At 35.1% G+C, this 18,195-nt stretch overlaps 4 protein-coding genes across 7 annotated transcripts in view; all 4 read right to left on the bottom strand.

The window, feature by feature from the left end:
* LOC118277167 (uncharacterized) overlaps positions 1-3,242 on the bottom strand; it is a 7,907-nt gene extending 4,665 nt beyond the window's left edge. Inside the window, exon 1 of the mRNA XM_050696359.1 lies at positions 3,201-3,242. Within this exon, the coding sequence (XP_050552316.1) occupies positions 3,201-3,227 (27 nt within the window). The 5' untranslated portion in view covers positions 3,228-3,242. The remainder of the gene's footprint in view (positions 1-3,200) is intronic.
* Positions 1-3,948, bottom strand: part of LOC118277161 (uncharacterized) — a 13,912-nt gene extending 9,964 nt beyond the window's left edge. The window contains exon 1 of the mRNA XM_050696366.1: positions 3,870-3,948. The gene's annotated coding sequence lies outside the window, so the exon portion shown is untranslated. The remainder of the gene's footprint in view (positions 1-3,869) is intronic.
* Positions 382-18,195, bottom strand: LOC118277165 (uncharacterized). 3 transcript variants are annotated; one of them, XM_050696363.1, is made up of 4 exons: positions 18,039-18,182; positions 2,861-3,042; positions 2,390-2,468; positions 382-1,049 (listed from the first exon to the last, which is right to left on the bottom strand). In XM_050696363.1, the coding sequence occupies exons 2-4, from the start codon at positions 3,040-3,042 to the stop codon at positions 891-893; spliced, it is 420 nt and encodes a 139-aa protein (XP_050552320.1). In that variant the 5' UTR covers positions 18,039-18,182; the 3' UTR covers positions 382-890. The 3 variants fall into 3 exon arrangements, with proteins under 3 accessions (XP_050552320.1, XP_050552318.1, XP_050552319.1); XM_050696362.1 differs by lacking the exons at positions 382-1,049; positions 2,390-2,468; positions 2,861-3,042 and adding exons at positions 15,706-16,029; positions 16,561-16,639; positions 17,048-17,235 and having other exon boundaries at positions 18,039-18,195; XM_050696361.1 differs by lacking the exon at positions 18,039-18,182 and having other exon boundaries at positions 2,861-3,069.
* LOC126911128 (uncharacterized) lies at positions 10,715-13,425 on the bottom strand. 2 transcript variants are annotated; one of them, XR_007705690.1, is made up of 4 exons: positions 12,690-13,425; positions 12,264-12,471; positions 11,922-12,110; positions 10,715-11,602 (listed from the first exon to the last, which is right to left on the bottom strand). XR_007705690.1 is itself a non-coding variant. In XM_050696381.1 (3 exons), exons 1-3 carry the CDS (start codon positions 12,807-12,809, stop codon positions 11,504-11,506), a joined length of 408 nt encoding a protein of 135 aa, XP_050552338.1. In that variant the 5' UTR covers positions 12,810-13,425; the 3' UTR covers positions 10,715-11,503. The 2 variants fall into 2 exon arrangements, 1 of the variants encoding a protein (XP_050552338.1); XM_050696381.1 differs by lacking the exon at positions 12,264-12,471.

Here is an 18,195-nt window from a genome sequence, read left to right as displayed (position 1 = left end):
TACACATTGAACGCCGTGGTGGTCACCGGTGACCGACGTAAGCGGAGGATTTGCCTTCAACAGTTTTCTATTGGCTGTCAAAAACTTAATATGGTATTTAGGTAACATAACATAACAGGCGAAAAGTACGTATACCTCTTTATCTAAGCTATTGAAAAGTGATATACTCAATCACACTAATTTTATGAATGTGTATGAAGTTTTGCGTGTTTGGATGTTTGTCCGTCAATCACGCGGTATCTACGAAACGAATTTTGATGTAATTTGTTATACAGACAGGGTATTAGGTGGCTTGGGTTATAGGATTTTTATCCCATGGTAACGCGGGTGGAGCCGCTGGCAGGAATTGGTTTAAATATTATGATAAATAAAAAAACATAATAATATGCCAAGTGAAATGTATTATGATCAAAACAAATTATACAAATGACCAATTTTTATAAAACAACTAATAAATTATAATATTATTTTAATGATACATAATTACAATATAAGATACAATCAAAAAATATAGAATCAATAAAATTTTTCAAGTAAATATTAGGAAAATGTAAACCTCGATGTAAGCCGGTGTGGCTTCAAATTAATCGAGACTTACAAATAATTTACTAGAAATGGTCAAAATGATTTCATTAATCACGATAGTAATACAAAATAATATCGATACTTAGATATAGAAAATATGAGCAGGAAAGGGTGCATAATTATAATGACAAAATTAGCTTATAGCAGACATGCTGTCATTAGTGTAATAGCCAGCAGATCAAGCCACTCCTTTGTGTCAAACTTTTTATTAGATTATCAACTGTCTTGTTCGGATATAAAGTTGAAAATTTTATTGACAGAGTGAGGTAGCTTGACTTACTGACATTAGTACATAATATACGGTATTATTTACTAAAATGCTTGTATCCAAAAAACTGCACATTACCAACCAAACTGCCACCGACTTCTGACGTCAAGGTCATGACGAGACGGTTGGTCAGCCAGCCTTCAGTGGTCACTTCTGCTGGCAATGGTGGAAACATGCTTCTAAAAGTGCGGGTCATCTGGAAAGGAAGAAAAAGGGCTTATTTCTTAAACGATTTAAAGACTGTACACACATTGCCGTAGGATTTTCTCCTGGGTCGTGGTTGCATTTACAAATATACAGTGTCACATACATATGAGACATATACCTGAAACAACAATTTATGAATCACACAAGACTTCCTCCGCGTGGAGACCGACAAGTATTGGAGTCTATACATAGTATAAAACAAAGTCGCCCATTTTGTCTGTAGTCCCTTCGTATGCATAAAACTTTAAAACTACGCAACGGATTTTGATGCGGTTTTCACTAATAGAAAGAGTATTTTCTCCGACAGGTTTTTATATATAATTGAAATACATTGAAACTATATTAGCTGAGTTATAGCGATTTATGTCCAAGAAGTCAGAAAAAAATCTAATTGAAGATTGCATTTGTGCGTGCGCCGCTTATACCGTTGGATACAAGTAAGAACAATGTATAGCAAAAACATTGGTCTTTATTAGTTCTACAAAAAAGTCCGCGATGACATATATCCAGCTTTTTTATTTAAGTCACAAAAACTACTTTTCTGTATTAAAAAAACATTTAATTCGTTGGGTGATGTTTAACTGGTGATATAACCAATAATACATATATCCTTATCATAATAAGTAAGTTCATCATCACGAGCATTTAATTTAGATTATTTTTGCAGTTTACAGTGTGTTATTTAGACATATAGTTTAGGAGATATCACGATATTAGTATTGCGGCACGGTACGGGCCGGCCGCGGCGGCGGGGGCAGCGTCCCTATAAATAATATTAAAAAGTAGGTACTACGACTTTGATCTATACATATAAGACAAAAAAAAATCTGTACATTACTTAAATATTTTTTCCAAAAACTGATAGGGGGGGCGATCAAAGAAGAGTCACAGAAACCAAAAAACATTTTAATATTTTAAACGCGGTTAAGGGAAAGAGAAGTTATTGTGAATTGAAAATTAGTATCCAATATGTGTTGGTGCGTTGACTGTATTTGTCGAAGTAGCGGGATACACGCAAACGAAGTTGCGCGGGTCAGCTAGTTTAGTTTTAAATTCGTTCGAATAACTTTCAAAACTTTTGTCGGGGGTTTACAAAAATCCGTTTGGTATTTTCAGAGTTCACAAGACTGCGAGTTCGACAACCGCCAAATATACTTTGGCACTTGGCAGAGTTACTTTTTCCAAATTATATGTACTTCTTACTATTATTTAGGCACCAGCAAAGACGATTAAGGAAGACTAATAATTACTTTGAGATTCACTAGTGATGTCGATGATGATACAGATACGAAGGGGATTTCTTTATAAAACGTGAGTACATAATCATACCACAGTGTCTGGTCCGCCAATGTACTCGATTCGGTGTGTTACAACTTTTCCCGGAATCGCTGGCACGGAGAAGTGGCTCCTGAAATTTATAAAGATATAATCTATCTATATATTTTTGTATTTAACATTTACACTCCATATTTATATTTTTAATTACAAGAAGATTACAATAGTGGCGAAATTTCGTACCCCGGACCAGTTAATTCAATTTGAGAACATAAAGAAGTTAAATTAACATTGACTCTACTCTGCATAAAATGTTTCACAAATAATTATGCATTATGCAATACACAGAGACAGTGGCAGAAATAGCTATTTCATAAGCAAGTAATAGGTAGTTTTTTGGTATGAAAATACATTTTACTCATAGTCAATTATTTGTACTATTATATAGATTACACTACCTCCCATTAAATCCGTGGCAGATGATTTTAGAACATCTTATATATACCTAGCTTAGTTCATACTTACTCGAATACTGTTTCTTCCAACGGGTGTCCTGGATGGGTAGACAGGAATTTCTGGAGCTCTGCCTCATCAGCATTTTCCACCACAGTGATGCCTTCGGCCATCTCCTTCTCGCTCGGGAGGACACTGGCACTACAGCAGGCTGCTAGTGCTGACAGCAATGCGATGATGATGAAGGTCTTCATCTGAAACAGCATGTCGTCCACTTTTATCCACTGACCAAAGACCTCAATATCTGAACGCCGTGGTGGCTGCCACGGTACCAAGTTTAGCTAGTCCGATCGACAGTATAGCTGGAACGGTAAAACCAATAGAGCAAGTGACAAAAGAATTTCTTACTAACTCTGCTGTCTCCACACAGCCTACTCATTCCGCGGATGTTTTAGGAGTCTACTGAGTGAAAAGAGAAAATTTGTTAAAATATTTTATGGTGTAACATTTTGACTGCACAGTTGGCGCGGCGGCTGGGCAATCAGCTGCCACGCAACGTGTAGCAAATCTTTCTGTGATCCACAAATTGTTGTTTCGGGTCTGGGTATGAGGTATATGTGAACTTGTAAGTTTGTTTAAACGCACCACATTCACACACGTTACGCACAGGATAAAGCCCTAGAGTGGGGCTACATTTAAAAAAAAAGCTAATAGCATTATATCTAATGCGTGAAGTTTGGACAAAAGGTGTTAAAACTCGGTTTTAGAAATGAAAAAGTACAATTAATCAATGTTCAAGACAATTGAAATGTTTCCAAATAAATACCTATTTTTTTAGAATTTATAGTAATACTAGCTACTTCCGCGCGGTTTCACCCGCTCTGCTTGGCTCCTATTGGTCATAGCGTGATGTTTTATAGCCTATAGCTTTCCTCGATAAATGCACTACCCAACACAAAAAGAATTATTCAAATCGGACCGGTAGTTCCGGAGATTAGCGCATTCAAACAAACAAACAATCAAACAAACTCTTCAGATTTATTATATTAGTATAGATAAAAACAATACAATAAAAACATACCTTGTATTCCAATATTTCTCTGGTGTCTCTTGAAAACTGCAGTAGCCAGTCGGTTGCTTGAAGCTCAAAATCTTTAATGAATTTAAAAATTGAACGTCCGACTTATATATCCCTGATGTGTGATAAGAAAAAATTAACAGGAAAGATAAAATTAAACAATTCCTCGAAGAATTACGTAACATCTATACTTATAATAAATCTGTAGAGAGGTCAATTCTGTACAAGAAATATATTTCCAAAATAACTATCAGTGGGTGATTAGTAATCGATACTGACGCCAAAAATGCAATCAGAACAATTTTTGTCTGTCTGTCTGTCTGTCTGTCTGTCTGTCTGTCTGTATGTTCTTTATAGAAACAAAAACTACTCGACAGATTTCAACGAAACTTGGTACAATTGTTCTTCATACTCCTGGGCAGGTTATAGTATACTTTTCATCACGCTACGATAAATAGGAGCAGAGCAGTGAAGGGAAATGTTGGGAAAACCGGAGAACTTACTCCATTTTTGAAGCTTCCGTCGCGTGTGCAGCCTTAATGGTTAAAGCTACACAGAAATCATGTATGACGGAAATGTTCTCCTTAAAATTGTTTAAAAAATATTCCACGACAGCAAATGTCTATCTTTTATGGTTGACTCACAATAACACGTAAAACTCCCGATAGCTTAGCAGTTCGAAGCTTTCTGATTATATTTGTCTACCTATTCTTACGTTTATGACACTCATTCATCCCTGATTAAAAAATGTTAACATTATTACCTATTAAATAAAAAAATCATAGAAATCGGTACAGAAACACCAAATATATACATGAATTACGCTTAGTTTCTATTAAGTAGGTAAAGGCGTAGGTACTTTTATTAATTATAGATCGATACTAAAGCGGAATATGTGATTATTTTTTTTTTTGTCTTTCTGTCTATTTCTATGTTCAGGCATCACGTGAAAACTAACGGTTCGATTAAACTTGGTATAATTATACCTTATTATCCTGGGCATAAAATAAGATACTTTTTATCCTGGAAAAATATGTAGAAAAAAAATCTTAATTTTTCACTTTTATACTACAGAACGCAAGCTTAACAGCAGTAGAGGGATATTATTATGGGCCTAGCAGTAATTGGCTCCAATAGATATTTATAAGATGTCATTGTTAGAGTTACTCAAAATGGAGAAATAAAACATCCACGCGAAGACCGACATCCACGCGGACGGAGTCGCGGGCGGAAGCTAGTATTAGATAAAAGTTTTTCAAAACGAGATAACTTAATTATGTGTGGCGATATAAATATTAACCTCTTAAAAGAACAGGATAGCCGGGTGATGGAATACGAAACTTTATTAGCTGAATTCGGATTAATTAGATGCATAAATAAAATAACACGTAAAGAAATTATGAAAGGGAACATTGTCGAATCATGTCTAGATCACATTTACATAAGGATACCATCCGCATTTATCCATTCCGCGGTAATACAGCAAAAAATATCGGATCACTTCCTAGTATCGGCCGCAGTGCAGTGGAGCCGCGCGCCGCGGAATAACGCACGCGCTGGCAACAGCGCACCGCGCGGGCGGCCGGCCGACGAGCGGAGTCGCCGAAATATACCTACCGCGCATCGTCGCCGCGTTCTTGATAATCGTTTGGTTAGGGAAAAATTATTGAACACAGATTTTGAAAAATTGTTATCCATTGAATGTCCGGTGGAATTGTATAATTCTTTAAAGCAACTTTTTGTTAATATATATAATGACTGTTATAAGACTATTACTGTTAGTGTAAGTTCTAGAAATAATAAGACTTGGGTTACAGATAATTTAAAAATAATGATAAAAGAGAGAGATAGACTGTACAAGGTATGGTGCAACGACCCAAAGAATATGATTAAGAGATTAGAATATACTAAATATAGAAATAAATGCTATAAAAATATAACCAAATGTAGCAACGAATATGATAGGCAGAGTATTATTAATTGTAATAAAAATATTAAGAAGATATGGGAAAGAATAAATATATTGTTAGGGAATAGTAAACAATCTCTTGATACTGTGATATTATCTAATATGAACAGCCAGGATGGCACGAAAGCTATAGCTGACGGGTTTGCGACTGCATTTGATGAGGAAATTCAACGGATTAAACATAATTGTGATACAAATTTTTTAAATAGACGTAATTATGTGAAAATACCTGACGTAAATATGAGATGGCAACCAGTAAGCGACGAATATGTAGGTAAAATAATTAAACAAATGAACGCTAATAAATCGCCTGGAAGCGATCTCATTCGTATGTCTGATTTAATAGTAATAGCTAACAAAATAAGTCCTGTTATAGCAAAATTAATCAATTTATCCGTTGAAAAACATAAATTCCCTGATAAACTTAAGGAAGCAATCATTCGTCCTATATATAAAAAAGGAGACCGTAAACAATTCTCTAACTACAGACCTATAGCGATTTTATCTAGCATTGACAAAGTAATAGAAAAATGTATAATAAATCAACTCGGGAACTACTTACGCACAAACAACATAATAAATAAATCACAACACGGTTTTCAAAAATATAAAAGCACTAATACATTACTGTCTAATTTTACTAACGAAATTAATATATAAAACTCATTACTTAGTGATCTATGACAGCTGAAAAAAGTTTGGCATGTAGTGTTATGACGTAGCAATATTTCTTAAATATATAAAACTCAAAGGTGACTGACTGACTGACATAGTGATCTATCAACGCACAGCTGAAACCACTGGACGGATCGGGCTGAAATTTGGCATGCAGGTAGATGTTATGACGTAGGCATCCGCTAAGAAAGGATTTTGATCAATTCTACCCCAAGGGGATAAAATAGGGGATGAAAGTTTGTATGAAACTTTGTCAATTTTAAACCAATCGGACTGAGACTTTGCATGCATAAAGCTACTATGGCGTAGGCAACCCTTAAGAAAGGATTTTGATAAATTTCATCCCTAAGGGGATAAAATAGGGGATGAAAGTTTGTATACATCTTCTTAGATTTTATGAAGAAGTCCTGATGACGAATCAGAATTTTATGATGACGTTCGCTTAAATACGATTTTGATTAATTCAACCCCCACGAGTGATAAAATAAGGGATGATGAAGGATGTAAAATGTATTAGTTTGAACCTATCAGTACGTAATGGAACGAACAAAATAATGTTTACAAATGATTTGACAAAATAATTTAAGCCTTTGGGAAATACCAGCAAAAACCCCAAGCAAGGCCGCGAGACGTAACAAAATTGCATTAGAAATATTATTTCCTACTTTATCCAAATCAAATATTTTTCCTTATCTGTCTGACAAATCGACAGGACATAAATATATATCTTTACTTAATAGGTATTATAAATCTAAAGAGGTTGTTACTTGATATGAATGCGCTAATGATCGAAACTGTAAGTTTGAATTGGATTCACTTTTTTACACACGCTAAACAAAAGTAAAGCCGCAAAAACCATACCTAATTAATAATAATACTTCTTAACGCGAGCGAAGCCGCGGGCAAAAGCTAGTTTTTACTATAAAAAAGCATTCGACACGCTAGAAACTAACACGCTGATAACATCCTTGGAGGAGTGTGGGGTGGAGAAGCCACTGGAAGATTGGTTCAGAGACTACCTCACCTCGCGCTCTTACCGGGTCAGGATAGGCGAAACACTCAGTGATGAGAAAATAGTCCGATGTGGGGTTCCGCAGGGCTCAGGGAGTGGCCCCATATGTTATTTAATGCATGTGAATAGCCTGTGCAATGTGCTTCAACATTGCTCAGCGCATATGTTCGCGGATGACCTCTGTGCCTTGCGAGCCGGTACTGACATCGCTGAAACGTGCCGACTTGTTCAACAAGACGTGGACGCGGTAGTTAAGTGGTCCCATGACAATGGAATAGTGCTAAATTCAGAGAAAACACAATACCTAATTATTCACTCACCTTACTCACCATTGAAGGAAACTCCTTTACCTATATACACTCACACGTTTGATTGCATTCATAGAAACTCGGTCAATTGCAGCTGCAAACCTATCCAGAGAGTAAATTGTGTGACTTACCTAGGGGTTAAAGTTGACGAGCATTTTTCCTGGATTGATCATGTAAATTACTTGTGCAATAAACTTAGAATTATATTAAGCAAATTTTACCACCTAAGTTATAGAGTCCCTAGCAGTACATTAAGAGTGTTGTATAAATGTATGGTGGAGTCTGTGATGGATCATGCTCTTGATTGCTATGGGCTTACATTCAAGACCCACATGGAAAAATTAGAAAAACTACAAATTAGGTTCCTTAAACTACTAGTAGATAAAAAAACTAAAAATAAATATAAAAAGGACTACTATAAGTTATTTAAAATCTGTAAAGTATTACCTATCAGTCTCAAACATAAATACATTCTCGCAACCAATAACCATGGCAAGCAGGAGCATAATTCACCATTGACAATAGTTTGTAATAAAAACAACACCCGATCGATGACGTCTGGTAAATATGAGGTACCAAGAGTTAATAATGTTTATGGTGATCGATCATTAAAAAAATTAAATTAAAAATTAAAAAAACCCCCGACACAAAAACTTAATTTCCCTTTAAAAAGTAAAAAATAATAAAAGAAACTTAATCTTAAAGTACCTAAGAATGTACTAATAATTCTAAAAAAAATACGTCGCGTTGGGGGACCGCTCCTAATTATTTCTTACTTATCTACGATTTGTTCATAAGTATCACATGCTTGGTGTTAACATTAAAGTAAATTGATGTTTAAGTAATTAACTATAACGCAGAAAATATAAATATAACGGCGCGGGCGGCGGTGTGCAGTCCGTATTCATACGGTCCCCCAACGCGACGTATTTTATTTTTAGAATTATTAGTATACTCTTAGGTACTTTAGGATTAGGTTTCTTTTATTATTTTTTACTTTTTAAAGGGAAATTTAGTTATTGTGTCGGGGTTTTTTTAAATTTTTAATTTAATTTTTTATATTATACTTTTTATAGGTAGGTTAGGTTAAGTTAGGCTTAGTATATTACATATACTTACTATAATTTCGATTCTTGTTAAGGTAAAGATTACATCTAAGGTCAAGCTTGTTCGCTTTAATTTTTTTTTCTTATTAATTACTAGTTTTTGTTTCTATAAGTAGGCTAAAGATTACATTGGTGCCAGATTTTTTGTTTATTATAAAACGTTAAATTCAATCCGTAAAAACCTTACCTTAATTGCTGTTACAACACATAATATATATACACTACTACATAACAAACTACAGTAAAGGAGAATGGCAGGTTTGTATGGGAGTTTCGTACAGAAAAAAATTTTCGTGTTCCCGAATATTTTTGGGTTTAATTGGTAGTAAACATGATTGGAAAGCCCTATAAAAATTCTCAGATTTTTAGAAGTTGGGAGATAAGAGATATAGCCAGTTTTATGTTTGAGGTTAGGTTTGTCTATGGCCAATGGGAATATTCTGTAAATATGGATATTTTACAAGATTTTCATATTATTTATAAGGTAGAATAGTAGAATATACATATAATAGGAATGGGCTAGTAGAGAAGCTTGTTGTTAATAATATCAAAAGCACAGGTCAATCGCCAAGGTTAAGCAACCCTTGTCGACTTTGGTGTGTGGATGGGTGACCATCATAGAAAGTCTCCTTCGTGTTTCGGAAGGAGAAAGAGTAGGAAGATAAGAAATGACTTATGGAACATTTATCTTGTAATAAAGTAAGCTACTATCATCATTGTCAAGAGTTTGTTTCGCGTTGGCGTTGTATTTCGTTGAGTGAGTGAGGTTACCGGAGGCGCAATTACCCCTTCCCTAACAACCCTTAAATTCCGAACCCCCAAAAGGCCGGCAACGCACTTCTAACGCCTCAGGTGTACATGGGCGGCGGCGATTGCTTACCATCAGATGATCCGTCTGCTCGTTAACAACTTATTGCATAAAAAAGGTCAATTGCTTAAGCTTAATTGTAGTACTTTAGTAAGTTTATTCAGTTTGAGAATATTTATCTATAGAAGGGTGTCTCATTACTATTGAGAAGTGGTCGCAACATTACCCTTTGTTCTTTATCATGTGTAAGCACTAAGCACATAAACATTGTTTAAGTGAAAAAGAATGTAGGAAGTTGATAAATTGACATGAGAATTTACCCATTCAGTAGGGTGCTTATGACCTATGTCCAGCAGCGGTCTACAATAGTTTGATAATGATTAAGAGCTGATGAAGTTTTCAGTGTAGGTAAATAAAACAACTTAGTTTTTGTAGGAATTTCATTTACTTTATCTTTATAACGGGTGTCCCAATAAGAACGCAAGATTTAAATTTGGCGGCATTCGAAGTATCATTGTTTGACATTTGAACAAGTGTTATTTTTTGTTAGTATAAGGTACGAGGTTAGTAAAAATGGAGCGCTACACGATTGAAAATGAGCCAGGTCAAGCGCAAACAGTCAATCATGGTGTTCGGTATCGTAAAATGATAACCAGTCTTTTCGAAACTCGAATTGAAGAAATGGATTTGGAGGGCATGTGTTTTCCACAAAATGGCGCCACATGTCATACAACAAGAGAAACAATTGAATTGCTGCATCAGACATGTCCCGGTCGTGTTATTTCACGTTTTGGAAACAAGAATTGGCCGCCTAGATCATTATTTATCACCATTAGACTTTTTTCTTTGGGGTTTCTTAAAGTCGATGGTTTATGCGAATAAGCCGACGACGACTCAAGCCTTAAAAGGGAAATTGGACGCTGTATTAATGAAATACCGCAGAATTTATTCAAAACGGTCATTGATTTCATTGAAAGATCGCGTATGTTTCAGCAAACCAGCGGCAGCCATCTGCCCGATGTATTGTTCCTTAGATAACCTCATCCTCTCTACTTTACGATATTATAAAGCATTCACGATTTTTTTTAAATAAGTATCTGCGTTTTATTTAAAATTTAAATCTTGCGTTCTTGTTGGGACACCCTTTATATATAATTCTTCTGTACGTGTGTATGTCACTGAACTCCTCTTAAACGACTAGACGGATTTTGATGAAACTTATTGTGTGTGTTCAAGAGGATCTGAGAATGGTTTAGATTCACAATTTTGTCTGCTGGACAAAGTTTTTTTATTTAATTTTTAATTTATTAGTAGTTGTTGATTTTGGAATGTTTTACATCGGATCCGACGGACGGCGCTACCATCGCAGTGTCAAATATTAATGACGTTAGATATTGTCATAACATTTGAATAATAATTTTCATCAAAAAGGTCCAGAATGTTTTAGCTTATTAAAAAAGTTTAAAATTTTCAAATTAACGAGTAGACAGGACAACGTCTGTCGGGTCCGCTAGTTTTCTTATAATTACTTGATTGGTTCTTAATATTACTTCATCCAAGAAAGGGGCAGGTCGGCTGATACCCTCATGGCAAGCATAACTCAAATACCAAAGAATGCTCATAACATGTGAGCGGCATCCCACTGTTCTTAAACCTACAATACAATTACAGCAATCACTTTTGATTGTGTCCCGGCTATTCATATTTGTTTCTGCAACTATGAAAACAAAATAAGTTCTAGGAGAAGAGTGGCAGGACTTTATTTTAGCTTGAAGCAACATAGACCATCTTGAACATAGAAGTTCAAATTGCATACTTGGCCCCAGCAAACTTCACAAACTTCATTAATGGAAGGTGTCTGTAAATAAATAACATTCATGTAATTCAAAATTAAGCATTTACATATGATAGATATAAATTGCGCAAAACATGATCAGGCTAGAGAATTAATCTCGACACACAATGATTGGTTTTTACCGAAGACCTTTCAAAAAATACTAAACATATTTATTGTTCACTGGAGTAGAGAATGGAAAGACCAGTATCCTTTTGTTGTTGTTAGTAGAGCCAACATCATTAGTGTCTTACATTTAGCAACATAAAATTGTAATTGCTCTTTGGATTGCGTTTTTAGCTAGCTAATTACTATAAATATGTTATTTCATATTATTATATACCTGCTGGTGCTCCAACAAACAAGCAGTGTTGTCGGGAGTAAGACTTTGACCACATGCAGCACACATCAGTTCAGAATTATCACTTTCCTGCTGATAAGGTTCAACGGGTTGAATATCTTCATTTGGTGAAGTATCCTTAGTTTTCACTCTTAACCAACACCGCACACAAGCTTTATCGTCAGGATGACGCTAAAACAAATAATATAAATAAAGAAAAGCTTTCATTTAAACATACATGCTATTAGTGGAAAATATTAACATTGTTTTATTTCTTAGTTTATTTCAAATATATAAAATACCGAATTGATAAAAGTTATAATATGTACATGTTCTTATTTATACCTGTCGTGGTTATATCTAAGTAGCAATTGTGTAAGCCGTTCTTTGTTTTTCTTCAATCAAAATTCTGCATTGCCTGATTCTTAGTATGGGTTGTCCACATACAACACAAACACCGATGGCCTATGTGTCTTCTCGGCATATTATCAGAAGAACATGAATGACTAGCTAGCTGCCAGCATTCATGGTAAACATGGTCATCTGGTGTAATCTAGAAATAATTAAATGATTTTGAGTATGGCTCACCATTAAACAAAATAATAGGTACTAATAAATTATAACAGTGTTATGCAAACCAATTAAGGCAAGTAAATAATACATGTTACCGATTACTTATGTGTTTATTTAGTGTGATATCACACGTAAAAGTTATTGAAGTTCGTAACTATGGCCCATTCGTACACACAATTTTATGTGGAAACTACTTACATCTCTAAGATATGTCCACAGACGATTAGTGTTGACGATATCTTCACCGTCATTTGATAAAGCGTGTCTTCTTCTTCGGGACAAGCGAACATTGCAATTGATGCATTGCAAACTCGTCATTTTCAATAAAACACGTAACACACAACACAATTAATAAAGCGTCCTTTCGCGAAAGTAGTATCAACAGATGGAGAACGGAGAAGCAGTTGCTCAACTCAACGTAAAAACGGCCAGATAATTGCTAAATTGTTTAGATGAAGTTACTAACTACAATCCAAAACAAAACAACGGCAAAAACTGGACAGACTTTGAAAGATTAGGGATTTTACGAAGCTGTCAATAAATAATTGCCATTACAAAAAAAATACTGATGGCAAAAATAATTCCTATAAATATAAAGATTCTATGCATATATATGCATTAATTATATATTCTAAGGTATAACCTGTAATTGGTTAATTATATTTACTGTTATTTCTATTTCAAAATATTGATTTATCATTTCGAGCCTTCTGATATTTTATTAATGGCAACTAACTAAACATGTCTTCTACGTTTCGTTTCATTATATTACGTTTCGTTACTAAAATCTTTTAATTGATATATTTGCTAAACCCCAGCTTCTAAAAATATTATTTTTACAAAAAAATGAATGGTTTAGTTCCCTCAATAAGTGGTACAAATTTTATCAGGGAACACCAAAAAAGTATGCTGTACGAATTCTGCCATTCTCCTTTCTTATCTAATAAATGTACTCGCAAATCGCAATCTAGCTGCCAGCTACCTAAACATGTAAATAAATGTATGTATATAAACATACTCCACGGATACATACATATATACAATGTGATAGGGCTGAGACTTCTAACCCGTTAAGGCTGAGTACTACATCTAATTTTATCGACAAAAGTCGGGGGTCGAAGGGGTCGAACCCCCTATTTTTTACTTTTTTTGATATCAAAGGTTGTATGCGTCGTAGAAACAAAAAAAAAAAAAACGACAAACGGTAGCTAATAACCTTGGCTAACTAATTCATTACTCTTTTCATATGTTTGATAATGTTTTGGTGAGAAAAAAATCATTTGTGAATTATTTTTACCGAAAAAATCACTATTTTTCAATATTTTCAATTAGGGGTTCAACCCCATATTATTATTTTTGTCGATAAAATTAGATGTAGTACTCAGCCTTAACGGGTTAGAAGTCCCACCCCTATCACCTTGTATATACATATATAATATATGAATAACATACATATATATACATATATTACATACACATATATGTATATTTATATAAATAAATATATATACTATTATATAAAACTTATTATACTACATATTATTATATATAATTACTATACATTATACTACTGTTTAACATTTACTACTAATACATAATATTTATCTAATATATACCTCTTGGATCCGACGATAAGATACGTAGATAGGTCATTATCTGCAGGAAAATATTAATTATAAAATAATAACAGTGCAATCTTAATCAACAGTGTGATTAATTGAATACTAAAAATATATTTTATCATTTGACATTACCTACTTTTCTTTGTGATTTGGAGTGACAAGATTTAGTCGCAGAAAGCTGATGTGCAACGACTTATTGCTTCGTGTTTTACTGTATGAGTGTTTTTTATTTTATTTTTTTGATTTTTTGAGGGGAGAAAATAATTCAAAAATCATCCCGCCTTGAGCGAGGCGAAAGGAAGTGTCAGAAGAGTCTTATAATAGCTAATAAACTAAAAACCTTAAACTAAAAACAAAAAAAATATATACTATAATATTATTGTACTGCATCGGTAACTTGTTCGATTCCCGGGTTCGGACAAGTACCTGGGATTTTTTCAACACGGAGTCTGGAATTTGCCCAGCAAATGGAAATAGGCTGACCCCCTATTACATGGGACTTATAACACAAATGGTGAAAAAAGGATGCTATATTAGCATTACGTGCCGCGATTTGCACCTCTACCTACCCCTTTGAGGATAAAAGCCGTGACATTGTATTTGTATTAATTATATTTTATATTTATTGTATTTTAATTAAGTAGCTAGGAATAATTATTAATCTAAACTAACACATTATTTACAACTTAAAAATACCAAAAAAATAAGGAATAAAAACTAACTTAAAACTAAAATAAAGGCAATAGGCGTGGTTAGGTGTGGTTAGGCGTCGAAGTACTCGTCCGCATCGCTGTATGTATCTTTATATTTTATTTAATATGAAAATTAAAGCCATCAATCACCCGTGGTGAATCCCCCTTTTGATCCGGATATCATCGATAAAAATCGAAACAAACACTGTTTACCTTATCGCAAAAACTGGTGTACATTGTACAGTGGCATTACGTGCCATAATGTGCACCTCTGCCAACACATTCAGGGATAAAAGGCGTGACTATTAACCAAGGTTAGCTCACCGTCCTTCCAGAACCAGACCTTATGTCTCATCATCAGACTACCACTACCACAATGAGGTCCAGTAAGGCCGGACCCGGAGCTGCGGACTGTCTAGCCGGGTGTCGAGGCTCTAGATCGCAGAGCAGGAGTAGGAACGTTGTAGTTTTTAGTCAGTAAGAGTCTGACACTTGGAAACCGCATAGGATGATTTTCGCCTCATCAAAAATTAAAAACGGGGCGGGTCGCTGTGTGGCGGTAAACGGCAGCTTTCTGTATGTTCCTATTTAATCTATAACCCTTTATTGTTACAATAATGTTCCCGAAAATGTACTGGTACAAAACGGTATGTTTAAACCTTGAATAAAATTGAAGTTATTGGTTCTACAGTTTTGGTGCCATAATAAAAAATGCTTAAGGGGTCGGGTACTAACAGATTATTATATCTTTTTATCATGTCCAGCACGTTCAAAAATGGGTAATGTCCTATGCTATACAGAAAGTGTATAAGCTGGCTTGGGGTTATAGGAATTTTAAACCCACGAGAATGCAGGTAGAGCCGCTGGCAGAATTTTGTATATGATAAATAAAAAAATATATGCAAAGTAAAATTTATTATGATATAATCAATTAAATTATTCAATTACATATTAGAAAAAATGTAGACTAACAAAAATTTAATAGAAAATGAACTTCAAGTAGACAATTAATCATGTTCACCCAATTACAGTTCGGACGTTGTTGCGGGTTTGGCACCTGTCTGTTAACTAAAATCCGTACTTGTATCCAAAAAACTGCACACTACCAACCAAACTGCCACCGACTTCTGACGTCAAGGTCATGACGAGACGGTTGGTCAGCCAGCCTTCAGTGGTCACTTCTGCTGGCAATGGTGGTAAGCTGGTTCTATGAGTGCCGGTTAACTAGAAAGAAAAAAAGGATTAATTTCTTAAACGATTTAAAGACTGCATGTTCACACAGAAATACATTGCTTTAGGATTTTCTCCAGCTGGGTGCATTTACAAATATACAATGTCACATGTATATGAGATCTAGACGAACAACAATTTCTATATCACACAAAGAGTTGCTCCGTGCGGGGACTGGCTACATGTTGCGCCACAGCTGGTTGCCCAGTCATCACGCCAACCGTGCAGTGCAGTTTAATTGTTGTGTAAGGTATTTGGTACGGTACACTTTGGCATTCGGTACGGTTCCTTTTGCCAAACTATATGTACTTCTTAGATCATTTGGGCACCACTAAAGACTTTATTAGGAAACCAGGATTAATACATTCTAATAATAAGTTTGAAATCCGCCTTGAGGAAGCGTGGTGATTAGACACTCTAGCTCTGTGCCGCGCGTTGCTCAGCAGTGATCAAGTATAGGCTGATGTCGATGATGATACAGATACGAAGGAGATTTCTTTATAAAACGTAAGTACAAAATCATACCACAGTGTCTGGTCCGCCAATGTACTCGATTCGGTGTGTTACCGTTTCTCCCGGAATCGCTGGTACGGAGAAGTGGCTCCTGAAATTTATAAAGATATAATCTATATATACCGCATAGAGAACACATTCATTTATACCTAATATTTATTATCGTTTTGGTTGAAAATGGACGATATAGGTCCAGTAATTAAGTCACAATGTGCATTTTTCTCTTAAATTTTATTTGAACACTCTTTACAAATACGGAATTGCAACAGCCGCACATTACAGTTTTTCTGTAGCCAAGGTAGATGGAGCTGTCCACAAAGAATTTAATACAGTCATGATTTATTCAATTAATTATCATGATTGAACTTAAATAATTTTTAATTTTCTGCTTTCGGTGAAATATTAATTTGTGTTTCTGTGGACGAGAACTACTTCTAGTTTTATTTAAGCTAAATAGCTGATCTTCATACTGTTTATCCTTAACTTAGTTCCTACTTACTCGAATAAAAACACTCTTTCCGCTGCCTGACGTTCTGGATGGGTGGACAGGAATTTCTGGAGCTCTGCCTCATCAGCATTTTCCACTACCGTGATGCCTTCGGCCATCTCCTTCTCGCTCGGGAGGACACTAGCACTACAGCAGGCTGCTAGTGCTGACAGCAATGCGATGATGATGAAGGTCTTCATCTGAAACAGCATGTTGTCCACTTTTATACACTGACCAAAGACTGATATATTATCTGAGCGGCGTGGCACCCGTTTAGCTAGTCCGATCGACAGGATAGCTGGAACGGTAAAACCAATAGAGCAAGTGACAAAAGAATGTCTTACTAACTCAGCCTACTCATTCCGCGGATGTTTTAGGAGTCTACTGAGTGAAAAGAGAAAATTTGTTAAAATATTTTATGGTGTAACATTTTGACTGCACAGTTGGTGCGGTGGCTGGGCAATCAGCTGCCGCGCAACATGTAGCAAATCTTTCTGTGATCCACAAATTGTTGTTTCGGGTCTGGGTATGAGGTATATGTGAACTTGTAAGTTTGTTTAAACGCACCACATTCACACACGTTACGCACAGGATAAAGCCCTAGAGTGGGGCTACATTTAAAAAAAAAGCTAATAGCATTATATCTAATGCGTGAAGTTTGGACAAAAGGTGTTAAAACTCGGTTTTAGAAATGAAAAAGTACAATTAATCAATGTTCAAGACAATTGAAATGTTTCCAAATAAATACCTATTTTTTTAGAATTTATAGTAATACTAGCTACTTCCGCGCGGTTTCACCCGCTCTGCTTGGCTCCTATTGGTCATAGCGTGATGTTTTATATCCTATAGCTTTCCTCGATAAATGCACTACCCAACACAAAAAGAATTATTCAAATCGGACCAGTAGTTCCGGAGATTAGCGCATTCAAACAAACAAACAATCAAACAAATTCTTCAGATTTATTATATTAGTATAGATAAAAACAATACAATAAAAACATACCTTGTATTCCAATATTTCTCTGGTGTCTCTTGAAAACTGCAGTAGCCAGTCGGTTGCTTGAAGCTCAAAATCTTTAATGAATTTAAAAATTGAACGTCCGACTTATATATCCCTGATGTGTGATAAGAAAAAATTAACAGGAAAATTAACAGGAAAG

The sequence above is a fragment of the Spodoptera frugiperda genome, chromosome 10 (genome assembly GCF_023101765.2).
Source record: "Spodoptera frugiperda isolate SF20-4 chromosome 10, AGI-APGP_CSIRO_Sfru_2.0, whole genome shotgun sequence".
Classification (NCBI taxonomy): Eukaryota; Metazoa; Arthropoda; class Insecta; order Lepidoptera; family Noctuidae; genus Spodoptera; species Spodoptera frugiperda.
Note: the sequence above shows the minus strand (reverse complement) of the source record. Positions and strands in the feature narration are given on the sequence as shown.